At 40.6% G+C, this 21,596-nt stretch overlaps 1 protein-coding gene across 2 annotated transcripts in view; it reads right to left on the reverse strand.

The window, feature by feature from the left end:
- Positions 1 to 4,155: 4,155 nt before the first annotated feature.
- The window catches only part of ATAD2 (ATPase family AAA domain containing 2), a 33,296-nt gene continuing 15,855 nt past the window's right edge, over positions 4,156 to 21,596 (reverse strand). Inside the window, exons 14-28 of one of the 2 annotated variants that reach the window (XM_035556205.2) lie at positions 21,429 to 21,588; positions 20,476 to 20,566; positions 19,740 to 20,054; positions 18,304 to 18,430; positions 16,667 to 16,850; positions 15,502 to 15,687; positions 14,136 to 14,265; positions 13,804 to 14,000; positions 12,371 to 12,530; positions 11,899 to 12,012; positions 11,653 to 11,802; positions 10,332 to 10,586; positions 9,527 to 9,657; positions 7,251 to 7,379; positions 4,156 to 5,826 (exon numbers count right to left, since the gene is read on the reverse strand). In XM_035556205.2, the coding sequence (XP_035412098.1) occupies positions 5,785 to 5,826; positions 7,251 to 7,379; positions 9,527 to 9,657; positions 10,332 to 10,586; positions 11,653 to 11,802; positions 11,899 to 12,012; positions 12,371 to 12,530; positions 13,804 to 14,000; positions 14,136 to 14,265; positions 15,502 to 15,687; positions 16,667 to 16,850; positions 18,304 to 18,430; positions 19,740 to 20,054; positions 20,476 to 20,566; positions 21,429 to 21,588 (2,371 nt within the window). In that variant the 3' untranslated portion in view covers positions 4,156 to 5,784. The remainder of the gene's footprint in view (positions 5,827 to 7,250; positions 7,380 to 9,526; positions 9,658 to 10,331; positions 10,587 to 11,652; positions 11,803 to 11,898; positions 12,013 to 12,370; positions 12,531 to 13,803; positions 14,001 to 14,135; positions 14,266 to 15,501; positions 15,688 to 16,666; positions 16,851 to 18,303; positions 18,431 to 19,739; positions 20,055 to 20,475; positions 20,567 to 21,428; positions 21,589 to 21,596) is intronic. The other variant, XM_035556207.2, reaches the window with a different exon arrangement.

The raw sequence follows: 21,596 nt of genomic DNA on the forward strand, positions 1-21,596 counted from the left end.
CGGGGGCTGCCCCTGGGCTAGGTTCCAGTCCTTGCTGTTGTGCACGCCCACGGGCATAAAGACGCTGACGGTGCCCCGCTTCCTAACCCGGCAGCTTTTTCTCCACCCCTGAGTTTCCGTCAGGTGCCCGGCGTCTGGCGCTAACGGGGGAAATCGCTGCGTGCTCCGGGGGCTGGCTGGGACACCTCCAAAACCTTTGGAGAAAAAAAAAAACACAACAGCAAACAAACAAAAAACCCACCCACAAAGCCCTTTTTTTCCACCTCCAAGCTGAATAAAGAGGACCTCTTCCTTTAATACATATCCAGATATCTTAGTCGATACTTAGTTTTAACTCCCACTACGTACCTCTCTTAAATATGCTGTGTTTCTACATATCGATTCTTTTATCGATGTTTTTGGCTTGGACACTAAAATTTGATCTTTTCCCCAAGTCAGAAAAATCAGAATGTGGCTTCTGGGAACCGGTAGCTGTGACAGCTGTTCATGTAGGACCGAGATTCACACATTTATATATATATTAACTGTGAAGGTATTCTTTTTCTATTGAGATTAATAACAGGGAGAAGTTTGCCCAAAACTTTGAAGAGCAGAAGTTTTGATGCTAGGAATGCTCCTGCTTCCTCATTTCCTGTCATTCATTTTACGTTTAAGTATGAAATTTTCTAGTTGTAATGCAATGAGCTAACTGTGGCTCCATAGGTAAAGATGCATTTAGGATACCAGGTTTTCAACATCGTCTTCAAGTGGATAAGAAGAAACACCTTTTTGCCTCAGTGATTTTTTTTTTCCTCCCCTTTGCCTGGAGATGCAATGAAAGCTTCCTGTTATCCACTGAACACAGACATCTTCACAGCAGCTTTTCAAATACAGTGCTAACAACACAGCTCTTTGTTCCCTTCTGTACATCTACTGAAATGCAGATTAGGTGCCAGGTGTAGGTCAATCTTGGAAAAAGCTGCCACCCCTAACACACTGACGGAAACGTCAGCATTGAGTCGTACCTGGCTCATGATTTGCCAGTGTTTGCCTAGAAAGCTCCATGTTTTATATGGCATAGATAGATCTTGCAACAATTTAGAAAAGTTAGACCTGGAGTACTGTGTCCAGTTCTGGGCTCCCTGGTACAAAAAAGACAGGGATCTCCTGGAAAGAGTCCAGCGGAGGCCACAAAGATGATACGGGGCCTGGAGCATCTTCCCTATGAGGAAAGGCTGAGAGACCTGGGTGTGTTCAGCCTTGAGAAGAGAAGACTGAGAGGTGATCTTATTAATGTGTATAAATACCTGAGGTGTGGGAGACAGAGGGATTTGGCCAACCTCTTTTCAGTGGTTTGTGGGGACAGGACAAGGGGCAGTGGCCACAAAATGGAGCACAGGAAGTTCCGCACCAACATGCGAAAGAACTTCTTCACGGTGAGGGTGACGGAGCACTGGGACAGGCTGCCCAGGGAGGTTGTGGAGTCTCCTTCTCTGGAGATATTCAAGGCCCGTCTGGACGCCTACCTGGGCAGCCTGCTCTAGGGAACCTGCTTTGGCAGGGGGGCTGGACCCGATGATCTCTGGAGGTCCCTTCTAACCCCTACAATTCTAACAGAAAGGAGCTAATACGCTGGTTCATATTCATACTGGTGCCTCAGTGGTGGAAGATTTTTATTAGACTGGCCTAGAAACCTGAAGTGATGTGCTCAGGAGTGCTAGCTAGCATCCCAAAAACTCAGGCCTGCAGACTGCAGTCACAGGAGAAAGATGACAATGCAGTTATAACAGATGAGGAAAGAAGCTAGGAAGCACAAATGGATATTTTTATGGTGTGCACTCTTTTGAGCACCTCAGAAGTTATTTTCAGCTGTCTTGTCTGTGATTCCTCAACTTCATGTTTATTATATAAAGGATTTTTCAAAAAGTCGTCTTAGAGAACAAGATAAGCAAACCATATGCACAATCCCATTAAAAATGTCCAGCATAGATTAAAAAACATCATATGATGGGTGAGCAATTGGCTGACGGGTAGGGCTCAGAGGGTTATGGTAAATGGGGCTACATTGGGCTGGTGGCTGGGTTACCAGTGGGGTCCCCCAGGGCTCCATTTTAGGGCCAGTTCGTTTCAGTGCTTTTATAAACTATTTGGATGTAGGACTAGAAGGTGTTTTGAGCAAATTTGCCAACGACATCAAACTTGGAGGAGTTGTGGACTTGGCTGAGGGTGGAAAGGCCTTGCGGAGAGATCTGGACAGATTGGAGAGCTGGGCGAACACCAACTGCATGAAGTTGAACAAGAGCAAATGCCGGGTCCTGCACCTGGGACAGGGCAACCCTGGCTATACGTACAGACTGGGTGACGAGACGCTGGAGAGCAGCCCCGCAGAGAGGGATCTGGGGGTTGTGGTTGACAGCAAATTGAATATGATCCAGCAGTGTGCCCTGGCAGCCAGGAGGGCCAACCGTATCCTGGGATGCATCAAGCACAGCATTGCTAGTCGGTTGAGGGAAGTGAGTGTCCCGCTCTACTCTGCGCTGGTGAGGCCTCACCTCGAGTACTGTGTGCAGTTCTAGGCACCACAGTACAAAAAGGACATAAAACCGTTGGAGAGTGTCCAGAGAAGGGCTACGAAGATGGTGAAGGGCCTAGAGGGGAAGACGTATGAGGAGCGGCTGAGGTCACTTGGCCTGTTCAGCCTGAAGAAGAGCAGGCTGAGGGGAGACCTCGTCATGGTCTACAGCTTCCTCATGAAAGAATCATAGAATCATAGAAACATAAGGTTGGAAAGGGCCTACAAGATCATCTAGTCCAACTGTCCCTCTATCACCAATACTACCCACTAAGCTACTAAATCATATCTCGTGCACCTTGTCCAGGCGCTTCTTGAACACTGCGAGGAATGGTGACCCCACCACCTCCCTGGGCAGGCCGTTCCAGTGCCTGACCACTCTGAGAGAAAAAGCTTTTCCTGATATCTAATCTAAATCTCCCCAGGCACAACTTGTGGCCATTCCCTCTAGTCCTATCATTAGTTACCTGAGAGAAGTGGCCAACCCCCTCCTCATCACAACCTCCCTTCAGGTAGTTGTAGAGTGCAGTGAGGTCTCCCCTGAGCCTCCTCTTCTCCAGACCAAACACCCCCAGCTCCCTCAGCCGCTCCTCACAGGACTTGTGCTCCAGGCCCTTCACCAGCTTCGTAGCCCTGCTCTGGGCACGCTCCAGGGCCTCAATGTCCTTCTGGTACTGAGGGGCCCAAAGCTGAACACAGCACTTGAGGTGTGGCCTCACCAGAGCTGAGTACAGGGGGACAATCACCTCCCTGCTTCTGCTGGCTGCACTATTTCTAATCCAGGCCAGGATGCTGTTGGCCTTCTTGGCCACCTGGGCACACTGCTGGCTCATGTTCAGCCAAGCATCGATCAACACTCCCAGGTCCCTTTCCTCTTCACAACTTTCTAGCCACTCTGCCCCAAGCCTGTAGCGTTGCATAGGGTTATTGTGCCCAAAGTGCAGGACTCAGCACTTGGCCTTGTTAAACCTCATCCCATTCACATCAGCCCAGCCTATCCAGATCCCTCTGAAGGGCCACCCTACCCTCAGGCAGATCGACACTACCTCCCAGCTTTGTGTCATCTGCAAACTTACTGAGGGTACACTCAATCCCCTCATCTAGGTCATCATTAAAGATACTAAACAAGACAGGCCCCAGTACCGACCCCTGGGGGACACCACTTGTAATGGGACGCCAGCTGGACTTAACTCCGTTAACCACAACTCGCTGGGCACAGCCCTCCAGCCAGTTCTTTACCCAGAGAGGGAGTGGAGGGGCAGGCGCCGATCTATTCTCTTTAGTCACCAGTGATAGGACCTGAGGGAATGGCGTCAAGCTGAGGCAGGGGAGGTTGAGGCTGGGTATCAGAAAGAGGTTCTTCACCGAGAGGGTGGTCGCACACTGGAACAGGCTCCCCAGGGAAGTAGTCACTGCACCAAGCCTGTCGAAGTTTAAGAAGCGTTTGGACTGTGCACTTAGTCACTTGGTCTGAATTTTTGGGTAGACCTGTGTGGTGCCAGGAGTCGGACTCTATGATCCTTATGGGTCCCTTCCAACTCGGGATATTCTATGATTCTGTGATTCTGAAAATCTGTGACATTAACCGAGTTGAAGAACAATTTAGGGAAAAATGAGGTTGACTCCTTTATTATGTTTTCAATGTAATAATACATTAAAATGTAAATTTTCAATATATATTTTTCTTCCTCCTGTGTTTGCTTTTGACATATAACCAAGAAGACAAGAATGGGGTAAGCTGATCACAAACTTTTTTTAAAGTTGATACCATTTTAAGTGTAAGATTAAAAAACGACAACAACAACAAAAACAAATGGTGGCTCACTTTTTACAGATACATATCCAAACACCACAGATGAAAGAAAAAATTCTTCATAGTACACAGATATTTGGACACATGCTAGAAAGCCGCATATTAAGAAAACTGAAACATACGTAAGAAAAACAGACGCAGGGATTGCACAGTTAGGTATTCGGTATCACTAGGTGTTGTGTACGAGATGTGACATAACAGCAACATATCCTGCTGCATATTTGAGCACAGCTGATATAGAATTTTATTTTCGAAAAAATAAACCTTTCCTGCCTTATCCTTAACTTAAAAGTCTGTCAAATTCATAGAGAAATTTTTCTCTGCTGGTTTGAAGAGGTATCCATCTTCAATATTGCTTTCCGTTTACTTAAATATATTTATCACCAGCAACATATTCATTTTTATGAAATAAACAAATATAATTATCTCCAGGTCAGTAGAAAATTTATTCAACTACAAGGCTTTCTTGTAACTAGCTTTTCATACTGAATTGGTATTCTCTGGTATCAGTAAGATTGTCATTGTTAGAAGCAAGACTACGCTTTGCATTAGAAAGTTTCAATAAGCAAATCTTGCTTTGCTTCTATTTGTGTCGTTTACTTTTAATAGGCAAAAATCTTATGTTTGTGGAAAGTGTTTCTCCCACATACTTTCTCTAGGGTGTTAATTCTATGAAAGTTTCTCTAGGGTGTTAATACTATGAAAGCCCCTTAAGGTGCTATCAGTAAATTATAAAAAAAAAAAAATACCTCCTGCACTAAGGTAAAGGAGGTTTACAGGTTTCTAAAGGACATAAAAATACCTCCTGCACTAAACTGCAGCAAGAGGTTTCTGAAGGATTTGCATTTCATATATAGGTTGTTTTAAGACCTTTATGTAATGTCCAGTGGAATAAAGAGCACTACAGATTACTTCAGAAAAATACATTCTGAATAGCTGACAAAGTATGTTAAAAGTTTATCAAGTTTTCAGTCATTTTCTTTTAAAGAGAGGTACTGGAAGTATCTGAAAGATGTTCAAATCTACACTGTTACAAAGGCACTGTCAGCAGTAGCTCCGATAAAAAGAAGACAGAAAACTAAGGTGTTGCGTAATGGAAATGAAAACTATACCCAGTGATCTCAAGAGACTGTGTATATTCCATTCCTTCTGTGCAAGCTTGCTATTTATCATGCTATATACATACACATATACATGTATATATATATACATAGCATCATAAATAGAGAGCTATATATATAGGACAAAAATATCAAATAAAAACACTTAAATTTGTTTTAAGATAAATTTATTTTAAATACCTATATATGAAATTTTATATACCTGTATATGATACTCTTTACTAAATTGTACACAAATAACAGAACAGCGTGCAACAAAAACCTTTGGAGCGTAGAAACCAAGTATGCTGAGGATCACATTACTTGTAAGATTGGAAGACTGCGATTTCTTTCTTAATTTCCTAATAAAAAAAAAAGGACAAAATAGCAGTAAGCACAAATGAAAGCTTAAGAACACTTTCTATTACTATAAAAATAAAGAATTTGTAATACATAATTAGTAATATTTAGCAAATAGTGTGCTACCACCATCACAATGACCTATTACCTTCTAGCTTCAGATGCATCCTTATGCATCCAAAATAGAGAGTAAACTATATGGATAAGTATAAACTATATGGATCTCTATCAGCAGTGGTTTCACAACAATTAGAAAGAGGAAACAGTTCCTGAAAAGCCACAACAAGCTCAAGAAGTTAATTTCTAGACTTTGAATAATTACTTGTTAAATTCTCTCTCTTCATACGGTAGAGCACGATCCTGACTAACTTGTACAGTGCGCTCTGAATAGGAGAGACTTGTTTGTTGAAGCTAAAGGAAGAAAAAGAAAACCAAGAAAGCTATTTAACTTTTAATACTTAAATTAAAAGTTAAGTTACAAAAGTTCACAGGCCATGAGATAACATAAATAAATCCCTTCTCAAGCTAAAAGATCTCATTTTTTTCAGGAGCGGCCTCCCTGAATCCAAATAATCCTCTCATAGGCAGAACAGAGTGTCCGTTCTAACTCTTTATCAGATGTGGAAGAAGGGATCGAGATGACCAGTGCCTAAAAAAAAAAAGGCACTCTCTTTTTAAGGCAGACTGATAGGCACAACAAATTTTATCTGTTCTCAAGCACAAGCAACTCCAAGATAAATGGGTTCAAGGATCTTAAATCTGAAGACTGAATATCCAGCGTGTACTGGGAACACCTGACTTGGACCATGGACGCCTCACGCAGATTTCTGCTGAGTTCTGACAACTCTGAAATCATCTTTTACAGGAAGAGACCAGAGAATTTGACTCATTAGTGTAAAACTGGCACAGGCAGAAATCTCCCAAATTACAGATGTTCAAGCACATTAGTTAAAAAGAGATTAGAGTGTGACTAGAGAGAAGTCTCAAACTCTTGTTATATCCTTAAATTTCTCTTCAAGGATGGAACAACAATATTACCATGCCTGACTGGCTGTAGAGGGAGAGAGAGGAAGCTAAAGACTTAGAAAAGCACCTTCCTTTCATAGCCCTCCCGCCCCCAAAATGGTTCTCAAGAACAACTACTGACAGACTAAGGTTAACTGCTTTGAAAGGGCTGTGTGGGTGGACCCATTGTCTTCAAGTTCAAGCTTTTTCCTGCTGAAACTGCCAACAATTATGCCAAATATAACAATGGTTTTGCAATATGGATAAACGTCTTCCAGACTGAAACGAAAAAGCCTTACTGTTGTTGTCTGTGCACCGACAGCTAAGCAGTAAAGAGCAATGCTAAATAACCACGATAGCCAGAACGCACAAGTACTGCGTTACAGCTACAGACAGTGTTAGAATACAAAGCAAAAATTACCTCCACCAAATTGGTTTTGTCATAGTCTTCCCGGTGTTTGTAAATACACTGATTAATGATGCCATATACTTTTTCCAAGTAAAATATGTCAAATCCCTTAGTTAGCTCAACGACAGCGTGGAGCAGTTTCTGAAGAAAACAATGGAGCAAAACAACAACTTTAGAATAGCACGAGATCCTTTGAATATGCTCTTTATGTTTTCAGAGGTTAAACAGTAACAACACAAGTGACATCCTACTTTTCTTACACTATTAAATGAAATGTGACACTTCAGAGAACAGACTGAATATCCCATGAGATTTCAGTGGAGAAAATGAGTTAATTTTTCATACTTCAGAGAAAGGAAAGGCTTTAATTTCAGACAGTCTTTTATTACTAATCAATCTATCACATCAATGGTCATAATTGCAAGTCAACTGCTTCCCAAGCAGCAGGGAATGACACGATCCTCTCTGTAGGATAGCTGCTGCCACAGCAAAGCCACTGTTGCATTTCATTGGAGAAGCTGTTGCAGCAGCGCAGGGCACTGTAAAAAGGATGTTTGGAAGCTAGGCTGCACATCTTGTAGACACAGCTGTGCCAGCTGGAAAAGGAAGCATCCTTAGGTGATTACCTCTGCCCACGTGTGCCATGCCTACAACTCTGCTGGCACACCAGATTGCTCAAGCGCCCAAGGCAAAGTTAGATTAGTTTGCTCAATCCTACCTTTAAATTCAGGGGTGGATAAATAGCAAAGTGACTGCTTGTAGCAATCACCTCTCTCTCACACAGTCGCTTCTATTACCAAAGATGCAGAGATGATAATCTCTGGCACAGCAACAGTGACAAGCTAGTGGCAGCACCTTCTTCCACTGCCACAGCTGTTCATTATCTGTGTGAGACTGTGAGTATGTAGCTTTAGGGAGCAGCCATGCCAAATGGAAATACTACTGCCCCCTGGAAATAGTGCTGCTTATCTTATCATAAAGCTCTGCCTCCCTCAGACCAGCTAGCACAAAACTTCAGTATTCCCCTCAACTTCATTCTATACAACACAGATAAAACACACATAAAAAAAAACAACCACCCAGAGCGCTTTCAGCTGCAGTAAACAGAAAAGGAAAATCTGAGAAAGGTCGAGGTCCCATGTGTACCTAACTGCTGCCATATAGATGGCTGCACGCTGATCAAGAAGTTCATAAAGTTCTAGGCCAAAGGAGCAAACAACACCAACAAAAATCCAACTACTTCTTGAGGTTTACTTAGCTGACTCTGTGAAAAACCTCTATGGCTTTTCCGTATATACTGGCAGACATGGACAACATAGAAACCTGGAATCTGTTTCCTTCGGAAGCCAGCTTTAAAAAGTTAGTATTGCCTCTACAAGTTAGGTCACAGCTTAAGGATGTGACAAAAATTGTGCTGGCAAGCCCCTTTACCGAAGGGGATTCTTATCTGGTCATATTCTCCCCACACAGGACTCATGCACATAAACAGCAACCCGTATCTGCTTTGGGCCAACCTCCATGACTCCTAGCAATTTTCCCAACTTCTGATTTCCTCATTCCAATTTGTAATTTCCTTCATTCTGCTATCCCCTCAAGATGGTCCTTACTTATGCCCTCTCCAACTCACGCAAAGGAACCTTTTTCCTCACGTACCTAGGGCCACTCTTACCCATTTCACCCGCTGGAGCCTAGGATAACCACTTTCCTCCCATGAGGGATTGGCAAACCCTTATTACACTGCAACAGTATGGGCGTGAAATTCTAATACTGCATTTTGAAGGCATTTCAGAAAAGTAGTCACTTATCCATGGCTAGCTAGTTTATGTCAACCTGCTATCTTCGGGTTTAAAATCATCACTGCAAGAAATAAAGATCCTTTTCAGGTTCCTAATACATCAAAGCATGAAAAAAAATCCCCAAATAAAAGCCCTCAAACCCATCATAAAAATTATGAATCATTAAAACAATATTCATAACCAACAGTACTAGCAGGTCGTCAGTGCAGTATTTTAAAATTCAACAAGGCCTTTTACCTTAAAAATCAGGCAAAGAATCTGTCTCCTAAATTACAGTTGACCAAAAGCAAACGGTAGCCTACAGAAATCTACACGAGGTATGGAAACTAAACAGTCACAGTGCATTATAGGTTGAATTATTTCACAATCTGTATGTCCTTCCAATTAATTGTTTTAATTGACATTGGTTAACAATGGGCTTAATTTGCAATTGTACATGTCGCAGGAATATGTCCTATTTGAGTATTAAAAAGGAGTTGAAATTAGACATACTTTGAGCTCATAGCGATCCACAATAACTGCGTGGTCTGGCTCTGGAGAAACTTCCACATTTTTCTCAACACTCATCTGTTTCCGTTCTACCCAAGAACATCCAGTAGGAGTCATTTGAAGTGTCCAAGGATCTGGAATGACACAAATTTCTTCAGTCAGGTTTTCTGTTCATCTAGAATACAGTCTCAATGAAGTATCCCGTACCTGCAGAACAATCTCTTTCTACAAATACAGAGACAGAATTGTAATCACCTTCACTGAGAAATAGTTGGCTTCTCCCTTCTTTCCAGCTAAAGTCACTGCTCCATAAAAATTAGAAACTAAGACAAAAAAACAAACAAAAATACCCACAAACAAACAAAAAGCACTAGAAAAAAGGGTAATAGCGAAAAAAAATAGTCGTGTTGCCAATTCAGGTTAGGGAACGCATCTTACATTGCAACATTAGGGCGTACGTCTCCTGTTCCACGTTACTCTGGATCCATGCATCCTGAAGTGCAGCTTTTTAACCTAAGCTGCACGTTATTGGAAAGTGCCTCGTACAATAAAAGAATGTCAGTGATTGCTGTTTTTCAGTTAGTTAGAAAAAAACAGACTTTAGAATCAAAAAACCAGCACCTACAGAAACACGTGGGCTTGGCTTGCATAATTAGAGGAGCAACATCATTACGGAATAAAGCGTGTGATGATTTTTGAGAGCTGTAACAGAAAAAATAGAGTGAAATTGAAGGCTAAAGCTAATAAATAGCGTAATCCTCCTCAGCAAGAATAAGGTGCTAAATGACCTGCTGGACTTTTCACTTACCATTTGAACTTTGCTTTTCAGAAGCTAGAGTTTCCCATCTTAGTGTTGAATATTCAGGAAGCTTAGCACTTTCCTTTTCAGCATTAAGTTCAGCTTGATATATGCCAGAAACACGTTTTTCCAGAAACTCTTCTTCACTGCTATCGGTTTGGTCATCTGTTGGTACTCTATTTTCTTTATCGAATTGAAAACTCTTTCTTCTCTTTGCTGCAGCATATTTAGATTTGCTCCTTCTGCGCTTTCTCTCTGATGCACCTACAAGGAGACAGCATAAAAAGTAATCCAAAACATTACCAAAAGAATTCTTTCTTCAAAATCCATTATCTTCATCTTACTTGACTGACAAGAAAAACAAAGGAACTGAGCTACCACTGCCTATATCCCTACATACGTTGAGAAAAGAGTTGAAACTTAATGGGGTCAGTTTGCTATTAGATTAAAAAACAAACAAGCAAACAAAAAAACACACACAACTACGTAATTTCATTCACAAAACAACCACCTTCAGGATTTTACACGCAGAGGATTCTTACTTTGGATGGGGAGTATTAATACAATGTGAGGTTATTTGATAAAGTCACTGTCTTACTACGTGAACTAATATAGATGAACATCAGAAAAGCCTTTGGAAATAAGCTCTTCTTTGAGTCTGTTATCAAGCTGCAGACTTCAAAAGCTGAATATGCGTTTGGAAGAGTTTAATTAAAGAGACAATTTTAAGGGAATATTCAAAGGAGAAAAAAAATGTAAAGACTTGTACCTCATATGCTTCCTGATTCAGTAAACCTTTTGTGAAAAAATAAACTTTGTGGTTTTTCCCAACAGAAAAGCCCAACATTCGTAGTATTCACATAGTATTGCAAAAGGATATGGGTGAAGTCTGTGGCAAAATTCCCACTCACACTAGTTAGACTTCTCTCCTTCAACTGGAAATCACGGCATGAGGTAGCGAAGATTTGAGCATTTGGGGAAGGGAGGGGTGGAGTGGGGGAAAAATACCATTTTGCATAATTAAAAACTAGTTGAGTATTCAGCAACTGCCATCCACAACATTTTTTACCTCAACAATTAGCAATTTAGGGGCTATTAAACGTCAGTTGGGTCATCAAAGTTGTTTTTCTATATTGTAAACCAACCTTCTTTGAACTTTAATTCATAACTATATTGAATGAATGACCTCCGGATTTCTCTCTCACATTTTGAGGTAAATTTGAAAACATAATACCTCTGGCATACAGAGCCAGGGATCAGAGAAACCTGTTGCGTCACAAGAGCAGAGAAGGTACGAATGACAAGAGCAACTGAATAAAATGCAACTTGCCATTAGAAAGGGGTGTACTGGCATCTACGGGTACCGCTGTCGTCTTTGCATTTTCATTACTCTCTCGATCTGGTTTGTTGTATTCAGTCGCAGGGTTTTGCTGTGGTGGCTTGGAGTCGTTACATGGAGCACGCGCTGGAGAGGTGCGACCTTGCAATAAAGAATAGATACCAAAGATCTTTGTCTTGCATTTTCGGTTACAAATGCAGAGACAAGTCTTAAAATCCTTAGCGTCACAGCACATACCTCTTTTCTCACGAGATTCTTTAATTTCTTCACAAAGTTGGCGAAACTCTGCATCCATTTCGTTCCTCACCATAGAATATGCAGTGTCTTGCAAAGCATAGGCTCTGTGACGATCTGAAATTTTACAGACTTTAACTGGATATTGTCTACCAACCAATGAAACTGCTTCGATCACAGAAAAAATTTGCTCTCTTCATAGGCTGGTTCTGAAAGGTTATCTCAGTGAATATTTTCAGCATGACAACATAGAAGTTAATTATTGAAACAAAAGCACTAGTTCCTTGTGAGCACTTATATCACAATTCCATGCCCAAGTAGCAAAATGCTAAAATATTTACAGTCCGGTAAGAAATGTTCTCTGTGGATGTCCAAAATCATCTAATCCATCCAAAGTCTACTGTCCGCACACAACATTCATCCATCTCTACACTTGACAGATTTTTTAAACTAGGGATAGAAAGCACATCCTCACCTGCACGTCTTTGATCTGGGTGGTATTTTAAGGCATTGTTACAGATTAGATCGATGTCCTTCAGAAAGTCTCCTGCAGTTAGGTACTGGCGCGAGTCAATTTTAGTCAGAACTGTTGAAAGATCCATCGGCTCTTTAATCCTTGTTGCATAATCAGGTACCTGCAGATCAAATACACGTGTTCAGAGGTTTTCTTAAACTTGCACGCTGTCTACCAACATTATTTTGAAAACTTTATAATAAATAAATAATAAATAATAAATAAATGACTTCTTAAAAACCCTGAATATTTGTAACGCATCAGAAGATGCTGAAATTAACCAGTTCGCTTTTCAAAAATGGAAGGGCTCTTTCAACTGGCGTTACAGCTGCTACGAGAGGACGAAAAGAAGGAGGGAGGTCAGAAGGATGTGCGTGGTAGAGAAGGAACACTGAGGGTGGGAGATTCATTTCACTTTGCTTCAGAAAATCGTAACAATGAAAGCTGAGTAAGCCATCTGACATTCTCTTTGTTGCTGACATTGAGAAAAAGGTGCATGAATTGCACCTATGAAGTATCTATTCCAGGCATCTACTTTAGAATGAGATAACTGGGCCCAGAGGTGCTGATTTCTTTCCTCAGACCATAAGAGGAGCTTAATGACTAGTTTGGATGAGGACATATGTATCTGTCTAGATTTTTCACAGCTCAAGAACCTAGGAGAAAAGGGGAAGAAAAGTCAGTGGATGCCTACGTGAACAGGACTTTGCTGATACGCGGGTATATTCAAGTTACACCTGTCTTTGAAGTATATGCCCCTAGTTTAGACTTATCGAATAAACTGAAGGAGAAAAAGGTACCTACGCAGCAAATGGGAGGAAAAAGAAAACACACAGCACTTATGGTTGATTCATACTGAGGAGTTCCAGATGAAACAGAGAACAGAATTTAGATGTAGAGCTTAGTGATGTGGTTTAGTGGAGGACTTGTTAGTGTTAGGTCAGAGGTTGGACTCGGTGATCTTGGAGGTCTCTTCCAACCTAGATGATTCTGTGAAAACTTATTTTACAAACTGCTGCTCCTATTCCTGTTCCCACAGAAACTGACAGTCCAATAAAGAGCTTTAGACTTCATTAAAATAGTCCTGTAAATACTGTTTGTAATTATAAAGAAAGATCTCTGTGCTTTTCAGTGCTGTAACATGCCTAAATATCAAAGCCTTTTCACGAGCAAACTGTGTTGGCATTTGGTCTGGCTTTTTAGAATGAAACCAGGGCTTTCAGCGAATAAGCCGATAATAGACATTTGAGAGTCAGCAGAAGTAAAAGCACTGCCTCTGCTTCTTGCAAAATCCTAACAGTGCAGTCCTAAAAACAAAGTTGAACCTGCCCCAAAACGCTGAGAAATACAAACACTGAGAAATTACAGATACACACAGGTCAACACTAGTTTACCTTCGCTGGGTCAACGGGCTTTGTAAATTCCTTGAAACGTCTGTCAGTGGCAAGTTTCTGAGTAACATCCCTCAAGAAAATTCTAAGTTCACGCAAGGTATCCTCCTCTTCCTCCTCCAGCAGCCCTACTTCTTCCTCTGGTGGCTCCTGAGGCTCAGGTGATGATGCTACAGGCAGGACTTCAAATGTCTGACGAACTTCAATTAATCAGGAAAAATTAGCCAATTTACAGTACTCAAATACAAGCATACGAAAACGACCACCAAAGCAAATCCCAAAGAGCTAGTAACTTACAGACAGGAAAGTTTTAGATGTATTTCTTATATCCTCACCTGCTTTCTTTACAGGAGGCCTAGCAGTTTGATTTAGAATTATGTCCTCAAAAAAATTTGCTCTCTCTTCCTTACCAGGCAACTTGATATTGCAAACTTCTCCAAATTCCTTAATAAATAATTTTTGGATCTAAAGCAGAAGGAGAAAAGACATTTCAGATTTAAGGCCACAAAAAAATCATATTCTATTCCAAAAAGACGAGTACCTTTTAAAATTAATAATGATTCTGTGATAACCTGAAGAAGACAAACTGAGAAGTTATCTTCCTGGCCTTAAAAGGCTACATTTTCACAAGTAGGCACGGCAAATTCAAACATCACCTTTAAGAAACACCTGTAGAATTAGATCTCACTGAAGGGGTTGTACGATACCCTGATAAAGTAATGGCTTTCACCACATCCAAGATCGCTTCCCTAGTATTCACTTGCCTTGCTGCGTCCTTTAGTTAGAACCTTTATGGCTATAGAGGGAAGAGAAAGGCTTCAGTAGACACGTGAGAGCTTTTTGCTGAGTTTTTATTTCTGTACCAAAAGAAGGTGTCTGAAGTAGCTAGTACTTCTTGGTTTTCCTCCATTTTTCAATTTCTAGCATCAAAAGGTACGTAAGGAATTTCAATACTTATTTTAGAACGAATTTAGAACCAGTACAAAAACTTCTGTGGAAACTTAAGCACTTTCAAAGCAGTTGATAATAAACACGTCTAGGTAAGACCCATTCTCTCCCCCAATAACTGGGGCAAAATAATCCGAATGAGAACAGCGTGTTCCTGTTTTGAACACCTTCCTTTAACGTAAACTCTCAGAAGTCAACAAAGTTATGCACGTACTTCTACTATAGTTTGTTTAGGAATACAACTAAAAATTGATTCCAAAGTTACTTAAGCAAAAATTGGAACTCAGCTTTCCAGCTTGGAAAGCTTTGGCCTACATGAAGAAAGAAACGGAATTTTTTATTAAAGCATTTCAATTCTCTACTAAATTGCATTATTAGCAGTTTACCCAACATAGCATGAAATGGCAGACTGTCAGAAGAAATCTCTTCAGTAAAAATATCCTTTCGTCATTTACATTTCAAGCACTGCATATTCTTGCCTAAACCACTTTGTAGCCACCGGAATTATTGTCCTAAGTAAATTTACTATTTGTGTGTGTGAGAAGGGGGTCAAAGTCACTTGCTGGACTCAGAAAAAACCTTAAGCAAATGCTTTCACAGTATTCTTTTTCTCTAAGCAAATTTTGAGAGATTTGTTAAGGTGCCTGAGTAATAACAGTATGCATTTAAGAAAGCACAGCATTTTGATCCTGAAAGCATTCCTAAATTAACAAGAAACTGAAGAAATAGTAAGAAAAGCATTGACAGAAATACCTCTTCTGGGAGATCTGAGTGACACACATCAGATGTAGCAAGCAGCAAAACTGGAGAAAATGCTGGAATGTTCTGCAGCAGAGTTAGAAAAGTAAGTTTCAAGGCAGGCCCAACGTTGTCCCACCACAAATGGATATCTGGGACATAAATTATGCTTGGTGCTGTCTTCTGAGCATTTCGGATCAGCTAGTGAAAAGGAAAGCTTGGGTAAGAAAACTAAAACACGTAGAACAGCCTGGTAATACATAGCTACATAGCCATCTAACTGCCCTACGAAATGAAACTACGTGAACAGAGCGGCAAGTGTCCTTTCACATGCCAAATTTCTCTGTGCACTCTTTCAAATTATCAGTATTCGGGGAACTCTAGTCAGAAGATGGGAAGGATATATTCAGGCAGTGACTAGACACTGTAGCTATATGGCCACAGATAAAATCATCGCATAACAAAAAAAAGGAAATGTTCCTCTTATGTGACACATCAGTACCCAGTCATGTAACCTGCCTGTCCTTACTTGTACAGCTCTCAAATGTTTTTACTAAAGGTAAAAATATTTTAAGGTAGTGATGCCGAACAACAAAATGGATTTCCCGCCTAAAAGTAAAAACACCAAATCTCTTTAATTTTTTTTTTCTAGTTAAAACCACATCAGTGTGCAAATGAAGCATTTTGTGAATTTTAATGCTTTTAAACAGCACAAGCTGCATATGTACATGTAAAAACAAAACAAACAGAAGCCCTAAACTTTGGTTGCCTTACAAATATAATAAAAAAAGGCTACAAAAAGTACATGACATGCAGTCTGATACAGAGCCATCTACTGGGAGCACACAGTCTTAGGAGGCAATGAAAACTACTTTCTGGATCCCACTGAGATGAGCAGCATTTCTTTCCACAAAGAGAGGTTTATTAGCAGCACCTCCCAGCTTCCTGAGCTGCTAGCAACATCCTCACTGTAACATTGGGTATGGAAAATGTGGACATGTACAACATCCATATTGTTTATGGTTTTATCTAAAAGGAAAGTGGGTTTTCAGACAGAAGCAAACATAACAGCACAATAAAACAAGGCCACCTCCGTTACCAATGAATTTTTCTCACCTCACTTGCAACTCAATCGATCCTTTACATAGAGTCAATGAATCCTATGAGAATAAAAATATACCTGTCCGCATATTTCTTCTGGCGGCGCAACGTTTGTAAACAGATTGGATAGGTCCAGGGTGTGAACGGGAAACTTCTCCAAAGCGTGCAACACCGCGGGTGCCAAGTAAGAAACCTGGCCATATCCCGCTTTTCCTGCTATTAGCAGATGGGGCCGACACGACGTCGGTTCGCAGAAAGCACTCCTAGAACAATAGGCATAAGAAAACAAGTTTATAAATGAGGTGCTGAATAGACACACAGATGTTCCAAGTACTTTTCCTATATGTTTTCTTTTCCCTCCCCAAATAATCTCCATATTCCAGCAAGTAATAAGCTGTTCTGTGATCGGGAAGACTATCAGAGCCCATTTTCTTACAGCCCTGCACCATACCTCCCCCTAAGAAATCCTGCCCATCTCTATTGTGTCTGCTATTCATTTGGCTGGGCTCAGCAACGACTCCTGAACTGCACGCAGACTGTCTAACTGAATACACAGATGACAACTGGTCTGCTACCTGATATGGGGGAGCACAGCAACTTTCTCTCTCAGCACACACCAGTCTGGATCTCACCACTTCCCATATACACCAATCTTCAGAAGGTCTCAAGTTTAAATACTTGAGAGGTCTCTACATCTGTCAAGTTTAACTGAAATGTGGCCCTAGTTACTGGAGAAGGTAGCAAGAAAGGAGCAGAACAATATTTCTGGAAAAAAAATGTCTGTGGGCACTGAACCACACTGGCCGTATCTAAAGCAGCACACAACTGGATTGGGTAAATGACAGCGGCACATTAAATACATGTAAGGCTTCCAGTTAATTTATTCAGCCATTCCAATTGTTTCATCTTCTTCCCTTATGTTTCCTATTCTTTACTAAACCAAGACTGCGAATTAATATTGGCAACCTTGCTTTACTACTAGGAAATAAATTTGTGAGAAGCATTTGCTTCTTTCCCACTACAATCAGGCTGTACCTTTTCTGGCTTAAATCAAAGACGCTAGAGACTTAGCCTTGCCCTAAAGGGCAGAAAATCTTCTGGACGGCACAGCAATAGAAACTGAGAAAAATAACTGGCCCAAGTGTGGCAACATAATCTAACTTTCCAACTGTGGGCTTACGTGACTTCCATATTAAAATACCAAAAGATTAACACAACTTGGTGGCTTAATGGTAACAAATAAAGACACCACTTGATTTTTTCTCAAGGTGTTTTAACACGCCATTTCTCAGTTTTCTTTCTGCTACGTAATTCACTACTGGTTTAACAATCCTGGAAAACAGAAAGGCAAAAGGTGGCAACACAAACCCATGAAGTTGGTTATTTTTAGCTAAAAGGTCAGACAGCACGTTAATGTGGTCCTGAGTCTTTCAAAGAATGCCATGGATTAAGTCAACATGTTCTGGTAGCCTGCGGATCACTTTGGCTTAGGAAGAGAAGCCTGGGCTTTTCAATTTGATCATTTAGAGCAACTTACTTCATTAGAGCTTTATTCCCTTCACCCTTTCTTCTTGTGAATACCGAGCACCCCTTCAATACACAAACTTGATGTTACCCCTTCATCTACCACCGCTCTCACTTTTAACAGCTGAAACTCTTTACAAAATCTCAGCAGTCCTAGCAATTTAAACATAACGGGGACCTATCTTTCTTTACCTGCTGGAACAGAGGTATTTTTTCTCTGGTCTGTCAGGCATTTTATCTGTTAGTTCATCTCCAGAGACTGAGGATGTGTCGTCATCACTGTCAAGTATATCATCTTGTAAAACAGGATTTAAATTGTCTGAAAGACAAAAGAGGTTTGTTAACTTTCCTGAATAGCCTGTGCCTTTCTCTTGCATTAATACAACTTCTAAATCCGTGCCAAAACCCTTTCTTCATTTGAGGGCACAAACTAAATGCTATTTCCTAGAGTTCATCCCACGACAGATCTAAGGAGATTGCACAAGGCTCTACAAAGCTGTCCTAAGTCCCACTGATGTGTATGTATAAGGTTCGCTACTCTGTTGGTGATTTTTTTTCCCCCTTAGAATATAGAAGATTAGGAACAATTTCTGTAGTTGCTAAATAGCTAAAAAAAAAGAACCATTTCTTTCTGGAGGAGGTTCCCACAATGAAAGCACGGGGATTAAGGATGTGATGGCCACAGAATTCCATTCGTCTAGGACTACTGAGATGTGACAGAGACCAGTGTATCTTCTAAGTAAGGTTCCTTAAAGGTCACTGAAGGAGAAGATAACAGGAGGCAGACAGCAGAGGGGCAGTGCAATTACCAATCCCCTAGCCTCTCCGCTTGTATGCTGTTGGTAGTTTTCCTGCCTTTATTTTACCAATGCAAATTAATCTATCAGCTCTGCTGGGAGTAATGCTAGTAAGACATTCTCAAGGAATAGGTACATAACTAGTCAGGGATCTCCGTTAACCAGGAGTGGAAGGAGCTTATCAATTTATTCGCTCTCACCAACAGACAGACTAAACTTGATCAGGCCTGAGGCAGTCAGGAGTCAGCTCGCACATACTATGCGAGCAAAGCCTCAAAGTACACACTAGTAAGTATCAATACTGATTGATCTCACGTGCAAGTGTACAGTACGATCCACAAACATTTAAATTAGGAGACTGGTTAAAAATCATGATAGCTAAAACAATATTTAGCTTAAACCAGTTATACTTGTATCCTGATCCTGACGTTCTTCAGAAAGGAATTAAAAACATTGACCTAGAAATGCTTCCCCTCCAAATATCTGAGTTTTTATTTTTAAAGGAAAAGAGCTGCCTTATACTTCAAACCTTAAGTCAACCTCTACAACTGCTAATTATTTTAGCTACTGTCAGAAGCAGGATGCTTTAGTAGAGAACGCATAGTCCTCTACCGTGCGTTGAGTCATTCAGAGCTTCCATTTGGCATTTCAGTTTAGAATCCAGAACAAAACCTAGGCATTATATTCCAGATATTCCCAAAATAAAGACACACACATGGAAATAATAAAATTCTACCATCATTATGTCTGAAAGGTTTTTGTATGCTGATTGCACAAACCAGAAGTTTTTGCTTTGGCAGAATTTTAAGGAAGTGGCTGCTGTGGCTATACCTTGCTGTCGGTCCTTCTTTAGCGCAAGCTGTGCATGCGGGAAGATCTTCTGCACGGCTTGTAAAATATTTGCTACTGAATTTTCAAAAAGTGGCTTAAAAATGCATGGTAGTGCTTGTCCAGGTGAAGCCACAATCCTGTTTGATGCTGGAACAACCTTCTTCAGAGCCATAAAAAAGTCCTTTGCTTTTATTTTAATAGAATTAACGTCCAGTTGCAATTTCTCCCTACTTGCATAAATCTGAGGATAGCATCGACGCAGACAGCACAGCGCGGCTTCAGCACATAAGGATTTTATATCTGCACCACAGTATCCTAACAAACAAAAATCAAATCTGAGTCAAGGCCCAGGTTTACAATACGCAACATTTAAAGAATCTGTAATGCCAAAACCGAACAGGTTAACAGGGAATTGAAAGCGCTACCGCTCTGCAGGGAAGTTTTGCTATGTTGCTCACCACCTGATATCCTGTGCTTATGAAGCTGAAGCAGACTCCTCATCAAAACTACGCTCTTGAGAAAGATGCCCCAGAACCATTCAATGTTCTCAAACAACAAGAACGACAACAAAAAATAAATAGATGAAAGCATCTAACTCTGATCGCTACGAAGGCGTGCCAGCTGCCTCGTTGACTAGTTGTGCAGCAAGGCACGAGAGCTTGGGTACTGCCTGGTGCAAGCTAAGATTCTTTACAACTTAGTCACAAGCATGAATCCATTTTGGTTGCAGTCTTACCAATGCATTTCTCAGCTAGCTCATCAAGCAACTTGTCCGCTGGCTTAGGGATCCAGTCACAAGTATGAATCTTGAAAATTTCTTTCCTAGCCTGGAAACAAAATCATTGCATTTTAGCTTGTCCTAAGTTTTCCTTAAAAATACCAACAAGAAACAAACAAACCAAAAAGCAAACAAACAAACCAAAAAACCAACCCTCCCTCAAAACCCCTCATATATATTAATACACTTTTCTTACTTGCTCAACTTTCAAGTATTTTACAGTTATTTAATATACACTCTGCATTTTCAACCAGGAAATTGAATATTTCTAAATTTGTTACACTGAATTTTTTCTAGGAACCTGTAATGAAAGAAAAGGCATTTATAGCTTCAATAACAAGTTTCCAAAATATGAGACCTAACGACCCAGAGGAAAATACTGTAATGAAAAATTTATCCAGAAACAGATCTTTTTTCTCCAAAAAACTTCCCTAAAATTTAGCAAACTTTCATCGTGACAGTCTCATTAGTCCATCACATTTGCTTTTCAGTCAGTAGATTCACAGAAAGCACTTCTAGCACAATGTTTCAAATTGCTGCAATTACTATAAAGAAGAAAACAATTATGACTCAAACTACTACCACTGATCTGGGGAACAATCAAATGCAAACACGTCCCCTATTCATTCATAAATGAAGGACTGAGACCAAAAACACGACTTCAAGATGAAAGCGTCTAAGTGGACTAAATAATTAAGCAAACGGGAACAACTTTGGGAATGAAAGATTTGATTATAGAACTAACTACTTGGTGGCATCATCCTGACCATATATACTCAGTACCAGATTTGCCCTCTACGGAACGACAGAGTGTCTCCACGTATCACTCTTTTGTTCAAGTTGTGATTTATTTTTTTTCTATAAAGTTGGACTTTGCCACGTTAGCGTTAACGTTGAATTTACGTTCTCACCTCTTTATTTGGCAAGTTGAAGAGGAACTCTCTGTCAAAGCGTCCTGGTCTTCGTAAAGCAGGATCTATAGAATCCAGTCTGTTGGTGGCTCCGATTACCACAATCTCCCCTCTGTTATCTATGCCATCCATAAGCGTCAGAAGAGTTGAGACAATGGAACTAATAGA

The sequence above is a fragment of the Cygnus atratus genome, chromosome 2 (genome assembly GCF_013377495.2).
Source record: "Cygnus atratus isolate AKBS03 ecotype Queensland, Australia chromosome 2, CAtr_DNAZoo_HiC_assembly, whole genome shotgun sequence".
NCBI lineage: Eukaryota > Metazoa > Chordata > Aves > Anseriformes > Anatidae > Cygnus > Cygnus atratus.